Source organism: Oryzias latipes, chromosome 2 (genome assembly GCF_053564925.1).
Source record: "Oryzias latipes strain Hd-rR chromosome 2, Olatipes_Hd-rR_3.1".
In the NCBI taxonomy this organism is placed as follows: Eukaryota; Metazoa; Chordata; class Actinopteri; order Beloniformes; family Adrianichthyidae; genus Oryzias; species Oryzias latipes.
The window spans coordinates 41915512-41929170 of record NC_136238.1 but is presented as its reverse complement, the minus strand read 5'-3'; the positions used below and the strand labels follow the sequence as shown (position 1 = coordinate 41929170).

The window sequence follows — 13659 nt, the reverse complement described above, 5'->3', positions numbered from 1 at the left end:
TTCTGGATGGACTTTGGATGGTCTCCTGGATGTGGAACCCCAGCCTACTCCAACAGTCCAAAAACATGCTTCATAGGTTAACTGATGCTTCTAAATTGTCCCTGGGTGTGTTTCTGTGGCCTTGCAACCAACCGTCGCCAAATAAGAAAAGACAGAAAGTGACGATCAGATTATGACCTTAATCCATCTGAACATCTGAATGTTCAACCATAAATGTTCAACCAACAATCGTTGGATTTACTGACGTTTCAATGTCTGAAGCTTCATCCAACTATCTGCATTCAAAAGAAATAAGATTTCTCCTTTAATCTAATCATCATCACCTTTAAATATTAAAGGAATCTCCCAAACGTTAATCCAAGACTGATTTTTAAAAATCATAATAGATGACTCCGCCTATCAAATGAGGACATCATGTCGTGTCACCTTCTCAGTGCCTCGCGGCAAGACCTCGGATCACGTCTGTACAATGGCTTAACATTGAAATTCGACACCCCTGACACACAAATCACGTCTGGTGTGAATGAAGCATAGGATTTTTAAGGAAGACACCCTGTGGTTATGATGCGTTCACACTGAACCTGTAAATTTGCGTGTCCAGAGCGTTGGGAAAATACACGTGTGGGTGGAGCTACTGTCAAAACTTTTCTAAATCGTTGTGTTTCCATGAGACAAATTTATTATCGTAAATCCAATTTGTGCGATTTCATAGTCAATGGAAACACAGCTTATGTTTACGTTTCTGTGGCAACCACTTCTTCCAATCAGGAGTGAGCTTGTTGGAAGGCCACACCCCTACCACTTGAAAGCAGGATCTGGAGAACCTGTCAAACATTTTGAATACTTGATGTGAAACCATCACCGATACATCTGATTGGTCAGTTTATAACTAGAATAATTTGTGATAAAGAAAAACTATCCTGAAACAAAGAGGATTATAAAGAACGTGTTAAAAAGAATCTGATCCAGAATGTTCTTCTGACCAATAGAATGACTGAGGAACAGCTGTTTATTTCTCTATTGAAGTCTATGGGATTCTGGCTTCTTGGAGCCAGCAGGTACTTCCTGTTTGGAGTCACTCAGTCCAGTTCTCTGAAACAGTCCATGGGTGCCATGCCAATATTCCCCACATTTCAGATTGTAACTCTGTAACAATGAGAAAGTGTTGAGGTTTCACTTCCTGTTTTACCCACCTGGTGGTGTTATGATGGTTGGAGGTCGATTGTTTTGTCTTTCCTCTCTAGTGTTTTCTGTGACTCCATTCATTTCAGTTTGTTTCCAAACTACAGTGTTGCTCTCATCATTCAGACCTTTTTGCTCTTCTGCTGTAAACAACGAAGAAAGAAGGTCAACAATCACACAAACCTGAACCCACAGCATGTTTCTGACTCTGAAGGGTTCCTGCTCAAAGACAGCGCCTCCTGCTGGTCGTACTTTCACATTTCATTACAGAAGAATCAAGAACTCACCTGCAGAAGACCTCTGTTCATTCCTTCCTCTGAAAAACCTTAAAATCTTCGGACGAACTGTTCAAAAAACAAAAACAGAGTCATGAAGTAAAAGAGTGATGCTGAGGACTTTGGCTACTCTGAATTCATTTAACACATTAAAAAAATGAAAGATACTCAGATAATTGACACAGATTTGCTCTTTTAGCTGAACTGGAAAAAACTGAAGGTTTTCTTACTTATGACGTGGAAAATCCAAATCAGTCCAACCTCAATCAGTGCAATTGGAACAATCAGTGGATAGTTAAGACTTGTTACTCCTACAATAAATGACAGATCAGAGTGAATAAACAGACTGATAAATGACTTGTTCTGGGTTTTAGTGGTTCTTGTGATTCTCTGGTTTCTACAGACATGATGACTCACCAGAAAAGAGAGGGTTCTTCAGTTCTGTGCTGTTCTCAGAGCTGACAGGATTTTTCAGGCTGCAGATAAACGTCTCCTCCTTTGTGTCCTGAAGGAATAAGTTCATAAAGTTTCATCACCGTGGACAGAAGTCTAAACTTTGTCTGGAGAAAATTTGTGTTTTTGCTTTTAATCATTTATAGTTTAGTCTATTTTTTTATCATAGTTTGTGGCTGAATGTTGAATGTTTTCTGTGTACCTTAGTGATCTGTAGCTCTGTGCCTTTTTCCCGTCTGTCATCTAGAATCCAGAAAACCTCCACATCTCCCAGATCATCAGTTCTGTCAAAGCTACAGGTGAGGGTACATTTGGTTTCCTCAGGATTACAGTCATGAGTAATTCTGGGTTTGGGGACTGGAGCTGAAAAGAGAACAAATACAAAACTAATAATGAATAAAATGAATCAAATCAAAGCAAAGTTACAGAAATCAAACTATCACTTACAGAGAACTTGTAGTTTCATAGCAGATAGGATTTTTCCGTTAATCTCTGGCGTGTACTCGCCGCTGTCCTCTATCTTTACATCATTGACCGTGAGATTCCCCGTTTTAGTGTTTAAACTGCAGAGATCTGGAAGAATGACAGATATTTATGTAGAAATGTTTACCAAACAGAATTTGTTCACTTATGATGACTTTTTCAAAGTCAGTCCAACAATCACATTTCACATAAAAGAAACTGATTCTTTCCGTCACAAGACAAGAAAAACAACAGAATCCCATGAAGGTGTCAGAAATCAGACGTCAGTCTCTCCCTATGACCACCAGAGGGAGACATCTGTAGAGTTTTGACCTTTTCCTGAGATGTAACCTCACTACAATTCCCATCAGCCTCTGCTGCCGTTCCAAAGTCTCACCAGCTGCTCTTCATCATGTAATCACCATAAACTATACTTAAGCAGACACCGGACCTTTTCTGGTGTGAAGTCTTCTTGCTGTTGTGTTCAGTCTGACTTCCTGTGGTTTAGGACTTCTTCCTGTTCTGACTGATTCACCTTCTCTGTTCTTGCTGCCATTAAAATCTATTGCTCATGGATCCAAACGCCTCAGGCTCTTCATCACAGAAGGTTAGCGTGAATGTTGGGGTCATTTTTCAGGGCACAACAGCTCCTTTGCATTTAATAGGAAGTAGACAGGATGTGACATCACAGGACACCAAAGTCTCATTGTAAATGTTTATTATTGGAAAACTACTAAGTTCTCACCGTTACATCTGAAGTAAAAAGTTGGTTTCTCTCCAGCCCACACTGCAACAAAACGATCTCCATGTTTCCATGTTATGCTGGTGATGGACGTTCCTGCATCATCTGGACTGAGGACAACGCTGGAGCCCTTTAACCCCAAAAGTACCTTCTCTGTAAAGCAAAAGTTAAAAGACGAGTCAACATCATCAATGAATTTATCAGAGATCACGGAAGACCTCTAGGTTGGAGGTCCTATCAGGTTGTGCTGCCAGGATGGAGTGATAAGTACGGTGGCCGAGAGGTGCAAGACACGCTTACATTTAAGATACAGCAACAGCAAATCCCAGTACAAATGAACAAATCACGAAAAACTGAAAAACTGTTAAAAAAATGTGATGCGTGTTTTTAAAACATGTATTTACACTTAAAAAATATCCTAAATATCGGGACATATCTGTTTAAGAAAGTGGTAAAAGTATTGTTTTTACTACATATTATTTACAATCTAAGTTCAAAGCGAAACAGATATTTTTACTATTAAAATATATTTTTCACATGTTTTCCTGAAGAAGAAATAAAACACTTAATTAGTTTAAATTATTGCTGTTTTTAAACTTTCAGAGTAAGTAAATAATAATAATGGATTGGTGTTTTTCCAGACGCTCAAAGTTCTTACAATGTGTCCATTATTCATTCATTCTCTACTGATGCTGATCTAAGCTGCCCCGGGGCAGAATGACGGAGGCTGCCTATTGCCCCTCTGATCATCACAGAGACATTCATCCACATCTACATACCAGAGGAGCAACGCTGGAGGCAGGGAAAATGGATTTTATTTATCTGAGGATTTCCGGACTCTTAAAGTTCTTACAATGTGTCCATTATTCATTCATACTTGGTGATGGTCTCTACTGATGTAGCCTCAGCTGCCCCGGGGCAGAATGACAGAGGAGTGGCTGCCAGTTCTCTGACCATCACCGTGACTTTCATGTGGATTCAAAGACCAGTGGAGCCACACTGGAGCCAAAGAGGGTGAAGTGTTTTGCCCAGGGGTCGGCAACCCATGGCTCTGGAGCCACATGTGGCTCTTTCATCCATCTGTTGTGGCTCCCTGTGACTTTGGAAAATAATGAGTATTTTATAATAATTAAATTTTATTTTAGTTTGTTCATTTTTCATGGCATTTCAAAGGCGCCGTTGGCTCCGTACGAAGCACGAGCCACGTAAAAAACAGCTTCCTTAATGAGCTCGTATTTATAGGGCGAGACCTGCTATCAAGCAGGGAGAGACACGTGGGGTGGCTTCAATAAACACTCTGATCTTCTGCCCGGAACTTGACGTGTCGCGGGGCAGAGACCAACTCGCTGATGACAGACTGAGAGTTCGTGCCAGTGTTGCCACCCCCCACCCTTAAATGAGATTATATGAGGAAGGGGGTAGTTTGGGGACAGCTGGTAGACTGTCCCCCAGTGGTCAGAGAGCGACCACGACCGGGGGCCCCAAGAGGGTTGCCCCGCCCCGTCCCAGAGCCAGGGAAGTGTTGATCCCAGCCCCAGGTGTAGATCATGGGCAGCCCATCCAGCACCGCTGGACCTACCCCCCACCCCCGAGCAGGACCACCCACCCACAGCCGAGCCCGGAAGACCACGCAGCGCCCCAGCCCGCCCCGCCCAGGCACCGGACCCAACCCCCCGACAAACGGGCCCCCCACTGGTCCCCCCCCCCGCACCACGGCAGAAAGGCAAGAAGCAGCGGCGACCAGGCCCCCCAACCTCTAATCTAAGTCATGGGAGACCAGAGAAACTGAATTCTTTCAAAGTTACTTGAACTTTGGGCTGACATTTTTTCCAAGCTGATATGATCAAACAGCAGATCATAGCAGATCAGAGCATTTTTCTTGTTTTTCCAATTTATTAAAATAGTTTTTTTAGCAATACAAAGAGTTGTGAAAATGATAGATACTAAACCTCTTTCTACATCGATGGCACTCATGTCACCAAGCACACAAAGTGACAGTGAAGCTGTGATTGAAACCTTAAGCCAGACTGATAGATCGGCACATACCTGCTGCCAGAGAGCCTGGACAGGAGTGCAGAACCACAGTGCATGCATGTAATTATCGGGTAGATTACTGTCACAGTGCTGACAAATGTCTGAGTTACTGAGACCCATCTTGAACATCCTCTGTCCAGTGTAGTAAATTCTGTGAAGAGTCTTGCCCAAGGACACAGCGACAGGTGACTGGGGGATCGAACCACCAAACCTTATTGGACCGCCTGAGCCACTGCCGCCCACACACACTAAACTTGAAACAATCGTTTTGGAGTAGTAATAATGGTTTTTGACTAAAAATGATTCATGTTAGATGTGAGTTCTAGTTTTAAACACAGACTTTTATTTTGGTAAATCCAGATTCTGATTCTAGAACATTCTTCAAGAATAAAGTAGAACTTACCTGAGTGAACGTCTGTGGTAAACCAGGCTAAAGACAAAACACTGCCCAAGAAGAAGAAGAAGGGCGTCGACGCCATTTTAAATTGGAAAACAAATAAAGTAGCTTAAAACATAAGAACAAATAACCGAATTACAGAAAAACAGGTTAAAAAAAAACAGGCAAAACTCTAATTTTCGTATAAAAAAAACTTAAAAGCCGAACAGAAACAGCTTCGCTAAAAGCGTCTTCCTCGTTTGAAAAGGAATGAAGGAAAGTGAAACTAAAGTCGGTTGTGATACGTGACACACACAGCACACAGCAAAAAAAAAAAAAAAGTTACAGCCCTCTGGGCAAAACAAAGTACATTTGTGTTCATTCTTACGTTTTAATACCATTAAATTCAGTAATTCTTTATTACAGACATTTATATGTCAAATGAAACGAATCAAAACATGAAACCAGTTTGAGCTGGTTTTTAGATCATAACCGAACGTTTAAAAAAAACTTTATTCACAAATATTGCACATACAAAATACCAAACATTAAAACTCCACTGTTTTCAAAAGACAACATTTTCACATTTGCCAGGAAAATGAACAAAAATAAAAATGTCCCCTAAAAAGCCATAATATTCGCAATATTAAACAGGTTAAAATAAAAATAATGAAGGTAAAGGAATCTGTTAAAGTCTCAAAAGTACGACGGAGTTTTAGGGCCACGGTGAGGAAAAAAAATTCTGGCCAACGTGGCGAGATTAAAGTCGTCATGTCGAGAAAAAACTCGACACAAAGTTTCGAGAAAAAACTCGTCTTGTCGAGATAAAAGTCGAAATAAAGTTTCGAGATTAAAGTCGCAATGTTGCGCGAGAGAGAAAAAAAACTTGTAAATTTACGAGATTATTGTGGAAGTGAGCATCATGCAGAGCAGCAGGTGAACGCCGTGCAGAGCAGACCGACTAAACTTTGTTGAACAGGTGAGCTGAATGTTTATTGATAACGTTCCAAATATCTGGAGGCTCATTTGATTGATTTACGATTCATTTAAGTTTTATTTATTGATGGTTGGTTTGCAGGATCACTGCAGCCCGATGAAGCCATCGGTGTCCCTGCAGCTGTTTGCTTGAATCCTTTCTTCCTCCACCAAAGACCAGATCTCTATGTTTGTGTGATGCTTCCGTCTGAGGAGGAGAAGCACTTTTTGCCTTTTTCAACGTTCTAATGCTAATATAACAGACTATTTTCATTCATCTTTGTTTTTTAATGATCAAATGGGTCACTTCATCTGCAGGAGTGGGCGTATAGAACACTGTTTACTTCCGCATTGGTGATCGGATGACAGGTTCATGACGTAATGTGACAGATGAACTTCAGGTTATGTGAATGAAAGGGAGAATAAAGGCTGCAGCGGTCCTCTACACCCAAACGTGTCTCTGAGCTCCTTATTTTACAGATGAAACTCCGCTTTACTGACACAGAACCCCGGAAAGACTGCTACACGAAAAAAAAAATCTGATTTTGAATCGCCAAAAGGTTCAGAATCTCTTTGTTTTAAACCTATATTCCGGAAATAAAGCTTCCCAAAAAGGCTCAACATATTTCATCTTCAAGCTAGGCTCCGATAAACAGACAACTTCGGTGTTTTCTCCTTTTTAATCTATGAATTTTTTCCCGTAAATTTACGAGTTTTTGGTGGCCATAAAACTCTGTCGTCAACTCTTAAATACAAAGTCACTAGCTCACTAACATTAGCCATAACACTGAATACTCCTGAAAGACTCAACTTCACTGCTCTCGCGCAACATTGCGACTTTAATCTCGAAACTTTATTTCGACTTTTATCTCGACACGACGAGTTTTTTCTCGAAACTTTGTGTCGAGTTTTTTCTCGTCATGACGAGATTAAAGTCGACATGACGACTTTAATCTCGTCATGTTGGCCAGAATTTTTTTTTCCTCACCGTGGCCCTAAAACTCCGTCGTACAAAAGAGACCATGTTTCAACTGTTCTAACAGCTTTTTTGTTAACGCAGGTGTAGGTACCAAAAGATTCGGCCTGCAATAACTGTTCGGGGCAGTGTTGCCAGATCTGAGTGACAGTTTCCAGCCCAAACTCAGCGTAAAACCCGCCCACCTCAATAAAAACCAGCCCAAATCTCAACCTAGCAAAAACCTAATGTTGAACGTAAAAGTATAGCTGTAGCCTAATAAAAATTGACGCAATAATAGTAAATTATTATATAATAAGTCTGTCTTTGTTATGCAACAATATTTAAAGAATGAAACTTCAGTGTAAAACTTCAGTGTAAAAATAAATAAAACTCTTTAGTCACTCAAATGCAGCTTTTCAATGTGTATTACTTTATTTTTTGAACTGAAAACGTTTAACACTAATAACAGTCAATAAATGCCAAATATGGCTAATACACGGAGGAATGAAACACCCGCAACAATTGCTGAATATATAAAGAATGAAACAAGCTTTCGTATGAGCAAAAAATAAATAAACAAATTAAATAAATAAAAAAGACTATTTAGTCACTAATGCAGCTTTTAGAGATTATACCTTTTCAATGTTTATTACTCTTTTCTTGAACTGAAGAATGTTGAACACTAATAACAGTCAATAAATGCCAAACATGAAGGAATCAACCCCCCGCAACAATTGCTAAATATATAGAGAATGAAACAAGCTTTTGTGTGAGCAAAAAATAAAAAAATAAAAAAAATAAAAAATAAGACTAATTAGTCACTCAAGTGCAGCTTTAAGAAAACAAATACCTTTTCAATGTATTACTTTTTTCTTGAACTGAAGAATGTTGAACACTAATTACTGTGTACAGTCAATAAAAGCCAAATATGGCTAATACATGGAGGAATCAAACCCCCGCAACAATTGCTGTGGAGGTTTGAAGCTGGCTGATGTCCACCCGTTCCTGCTCAGGCCAGAGCGCACATCCATGAGACTTGAGAGAAGCGCCAGACCCATTCGATTCCTCGTGTCATCTTTAAGCAGTGTCACTTGGGAAAATGCCCTCTCAACGTGAGCGTTAGAGATGGGTAGGGTGAGCAATCTGATTGCACCCAGGGAAAGTTCTTTAAAACAGTTATTTCCCCCAGCATCTTTGAATTCTTCGACTTCAAGCCAAAAAGCATCAATTGATTGTTCGCTTGAAAATCCGGCTAATCCCACGTTTCTCCACTGGCTCTCTAAGACGTCTTGAGGACATGAAAAAAAATCCGCCTGTAGTTCTGTGATTCGAGGTCTGTTTATAGTGGACATCACTGTTTTTGGGGGAAAGCAGCTCTAGTTTGCGCAGCATCTCCATCGAAGCAGGCAGGCGCATTTGATATTGAGCCAGAACTTCTTTAAAGAAAGCCAAGCACCGTGCTGAGATGGTCTCTTTCTGTTCTGGGGCAAGTGGGCTGGCCTCCAGCAGCTCTTGGAATGTGGTACCCAGATCAGCATCTTGATGGTTGAGGTAAATATTCTGCGATTTAAGATCAAGCTCTCGCAGTCGCACATCATTGTTCATACGCAAGACGCTGGGCTTAACAATCCTTCTCAGAGTAGACATATACAGTCTATCAAGGTCTCTAAATACACTCAGCGTGTCTCCAGTTTCCAGCTGGAAGTATTTATTCACTGTTTTGATTTCTTTAAGGACAGGGCGAAGAAAGTGCATGTACAGAATATTCGCTTTATCACTGTACATTTCTTTTAAAACCCTTGCGGAATAGCAGTGCTCTGCATCCGATACTAAACTAAAATGGATTTTAAGCACATCCTCTTGGTCCAGAATTCTTTCAATACAGTCAGAGATCACTAACCAGCGAGTGGAGCTGGGGGATATAAACTTTAACGGGCTGCCGCCGTCATTTAGGGTTTCGTAAACCGCTTTATAATCACCCTGACGCTTTGCTGAGTGAGCAAACCAGTTATAGGTTTCGCGAATCATGTACTCCAGATTGCTTGGAAGAAGTTGCATAGCTTTGTTAGCTACAATATCCAAAGAATGGCACACGCAGCGGATAAGCTGTAGACTTGGGTTTAATTTCTTGAGGAGCGTAAAAACTGAGTGTTTTTTTCCGACCATAACACTCGCTCCATCTGTCGCGATCCCCACCAAGTTTTTGAGATCCAGGCCATAATCTCTTAGAAAAGCAACAACTGCATCTGCTATTCCATTTGCGTTACAGTCCAAGAGGTCCACAAGTCCGAGATATGTGCTGACAAACTTGTGGTGCTTCATTGATCGGTACTTAACACAGATACATAGGAGCTTGTTTACTGATATGTCAGTGGTCTCGTCAAGATACAGTGAATATGGAGACTCACCAATATCCTCACGTAGCTCTTCTCTAAAATGTGGCGCCAGAACAGACTTTATTACTGCAGTGCACTTCGTCCTGTGCATTTTGAATGCCCCGACTTCATCTTGAATAATATCTGACAAGTCATCAACTGCGTTGATGGATGTATGACAAGCCACATATGTCGCAATCCTCAATTCACGACGTTTTTGGTCATCTTGTATTGTCTTTTGACCAGCAGCAGACCCCGTTGGTACAGCAAACGACTTAACACTTGGGCCTGGCACACGAGACTTGTGTTTTCTTGTGGCGCCATGTTCTTTCAAATCATGAAGTTGCGCTCGAATTTCCACTTTACAATACTTGCAACGAGCTTTGGAGTCATCCTCTGGCACAGGGGCAATCCAGCATTTTAGTTCTGGATAAGTCTCCCATTCCTTTCTGTAAAGTTTTTTGTATTTTCCCCACTTCGGCATGATGCTATCACCAGTAAAGGCCTACCTTAGTGACTTAGTTTAACCTTTTCACGTTGTTTTGGCGCTTATAACAATAAAGTAAACGACCGTTGGACAGAGCTGCGGGCAGCCGGCGCCCCCCTCTTTCTGCCACTGCCAGGTGCTGGACCACAGCGTATGTCAATCAGCGGTGGGCTGGTGATGACTGGTGGATTAGAGGGGGCGGGGCCTACCTGGGTGCGAGTTGGCTGAACGTTCTCCTCCGGCTGAGTGAGCAGGCTGCGCTATTTTTGTTCGAGCTGTAACCATTCTGACAAGGTCAATGAAAGCCAATAAAAGCCCTGCATCATTAAGGCTTCTGGAAATGAACCCAAACGGCAGAAAAGGGTTCTGACTCTGCAGAGGCTCTGGGAGTTTTAAAACAGCGTCAATTATTCGCTGATTTTTGTTATTCGCAGGGGGGTGAGGAACTAAACTCCCGCGATTACTGTAATGTTTCATATATTCACCATGCTTTTTTTAGGCTATATATTAATTAGTATACTTTTAATTAATATTTTAAATAATAAGAAAAATAATAATAATGACAGTAAAAAACCGCTAAATATTTTAAAAAGCAGCCCAAATTTTATAGACCCGCCCAATGCCAATTTTACCCGCCCAACATAACCAAAAGAAGCCCAATTGGGCGGAAACCCGCCCAATCTGGCAACACTGGTTCGGGGTCCTGTACGGTCCTGTCCAATGAGTTATATCACTAGAGGAGAACAATGAGTTCTATCACTAGAGGAGACACCACGTGATTCCTCATGGGAGGAGAGCACCGCCATCTTGGTGAGGTCAAGTCACTGCTGCAGTGAATGCATGTGAACACATTTTTTGCATAATGCCAGTTCATTGTGCAAGTTTCAACTGCCAAAATCAGAGTCCACAAAGGAGGAAGGCAGAACATTTCACAGGTAAGAACTATAATTTTTTCTTTTACTGCTGGAGGGGCTTTATTAATAGAACACATGTTTGCATGCATGATGCTGCAGGTGCTATTATCAACATGCTGCATGGTGTACGTATAATTTGCTGTCCACATAAATATAAACTTTATTTAGTTAACCTATAAACAGCATACTAGGACTAGGCTAATATAGTTATATAGATTTCTACATTTCTGACTCAGAGACTGAACTTTTCTTGCAGGTTTCCAATGGATTCAGGCTTAAGGAATAAGTGGATCTTAGCTATCAAAAGAGCCAACCCAGATGGATCACTGTGGTACCAACTAGTAATACAGTCTGGCTATGTTCAAAACATTTGTAGAAAAACATTTTGATAAGACTTGCCAGACTGTTTGCTTGAAACCCGACACAGCAGAATCTATGTTACACAAACTGATCACTCACATGAATCAGTGGGGAAATCAATTGTTTTTCTTTGTTTTTTGTTTCCTTTTTAAAGGGGAAAATCTGTTGTTGACTTTTAGGCTTAGTGTTAACTTATTATTATAACTTATTATTATTGACCTATCATGGTTTATTGTTATCATTTAATATTATTATTGACTTACTATTGATTTATTATTATTATTGATTCATCATTATTATCGTTATTGACTTATGTATATATTGTTATTTATTATTATTATTATAGACTTATTATTGATTTATTGTTATAATTTAATATTATTATTGACTTACTATTGATTTATTAGGGCCCGAGCACGGAGTGCAAGGACCCTATTGTATCTGTTAGGTTTATTATTAGGGCCCGAGCACGGAGTGCAAGGACCCTATTGTAATTCGAATGTTTATTAGGGCCCGAGCACGGAGTGCAAGGACCCTATTGTATCTGTTAGGTTTATTATTAGGGCCCGAGCACGGAGTGCAAGGACCCTATTGTATCTGTTAGGTTTATTATTATTAGGGCCCGAGCACGGAGTGCAAGGACCCTATTGTATCTGTTAGGTTTATTATTATTATTAGGGCCCGAGCACGGAGTGCAAGGACCCTATTGTAATTCGAATGTTTATTAGGGCCCGAGCACGGAGTGCAAGGACCCTATTGTATCTGTTAGAGTTATTATTATTATTATTATTAGGGCCCGAGCACGGAGTGCAAGGACCCTATTGTATCTGTTAGAGTTATTATTATTATTATTATTATTATTCTTTTTCTTCCGACGGAAGAGTCGCCTTTTTGAGGCCTTTAACATACCCCAAAACTCACCAAATTTTGTATACACATCAGGAGTCGCGAAAAATTTCATATTTTATAGGAGAACGGCATAGGTAAACAAAAATGGCTCGATAGCGCCACCTGCAAAATTTGTTTTCGCGAGCACCTCCATATGCTTTATAGTACAAACCTGATTTTAACAGGGCATGTTCATCGGATAGAAACCTACAAAAAAGTCTCTTGGGACCAAGCTGTCAGTCGCACAGGAAGTCTGATATTTTGATGACAATATGTCATTTTTGCTGTATTTTGGTCATTCGCAGGCCTCGCTCTAGAACGAACTCCTCCTAGAGATTTGAGAGTAATGACTCCAAACTTTGGTTTTGTAAACTAGACACATGTCCGATGTTAAATTGCAAAGCTTTTAAGTTTTTATGGATGTTTGTGACCATGGCGGCGCGTCAAAATTGGAGGTCGTTTCGAAAACACGCCATGAAAAGAAAAATGGCCATTACTCAGCCATGCATAATCCAATCTGATCCAAAATTGATGTGCATGATTGTAGTCTGACTCTGAACACATCTGCAGTGAAAAAATCTGGAAAAAGTGTAGCGCCACCTGCTGGCAAGAGGAAATGACATGTTTTACTTGGAGCATCACTACTCCGAGTAGGATGAGCCGACACACCTGAAAATGACGTCCACCTGTTGAAAAGCCATTGAAGTTTACTCTGACAAAAAACCATAACTTTCAATGCGGGGGTGTGGTCGTGACAGAGCGGCAAAGTTGGGCATCTCGCTATGCACACAAAAGTTGCTCTCACGTGCACATTCCTTGTCCAATCTCACTGAAATTCAATGGATATGATGAAGCTTCTATTCTGAACCCATGGATATGACAATCTTGGACGAGCTCTATAGCGCCACCTAGTTATTGCATTGGGCACATTCTGCCCTGTATTTTCTCTTTGCTTTGTCCGATGTGCATGAAATTAAAACTGGAGATACTCAGAAGGGTCCTCTCTCATCATGTAAAGTTTCATGGGTGTACACCTAACGGTGCCTGCGTAACAGGAAGTGGTCGATTATGTGCACCCAAATAATAGAAATTTATTATAAATCAGCCGTTTGTCTCAGGAAGCTGAGATTTCAGAATTAGATGCCTTTAATAACCTCCAGCTTTGATATGTAACACTA

The 13659-nt window shown here is 40.7% G+C and overlaps 1 protein-coding gene and 1 long non-coding RNA gene across 2 annotated transcripts in view; one reads left to right on the top strand and one right to left on the bottom strand.

The window, feature by feature from the left end:
* Window positions 1-1640: 1640 nt before the first annotated feature.
* Window positions 1641-13659, bottom strand: part of LOC105358837 (uncharacterized) — a 182659-nt gene continuing 170640 nt past the window's right edge. Inside the window, exons 13-17 of the mRNA XM_078939599.1 lie at window positions 3118-3267; window positions 2358-2483; window positions 2113-2273; window positions 1875-1962; window positions 1641-1768 (exon numbers count right to left, since the gene is read on the bottom strand). Of these exons, the coding sequence (XP_078795725.1) occupies window positions 1653-1768; window positions 1875-1962; window positions 2113-2273; window positions 2358-2483; window positions 3118-3267 (641 nt within the window). The 3' untranslated portion in view covers window positions 1641-1652. The remainder of the gene's footprint in view (window positions 1769-1874; window positions 1963-2112; window positions 2274-2357; window positions 2484-3117; window positions 3268-13659) is intronic.
* LOC144988756 (uncharacterized) lies at window positions 2807-3750 on the top strand. The gene is made up of 2 exons (XR_013652745.1): window positions 2807-2979; window positions 3154-3750. It is a non-coding gene; the product is annotated as an uncharacterized LOC144988756 (long non-coding RNA).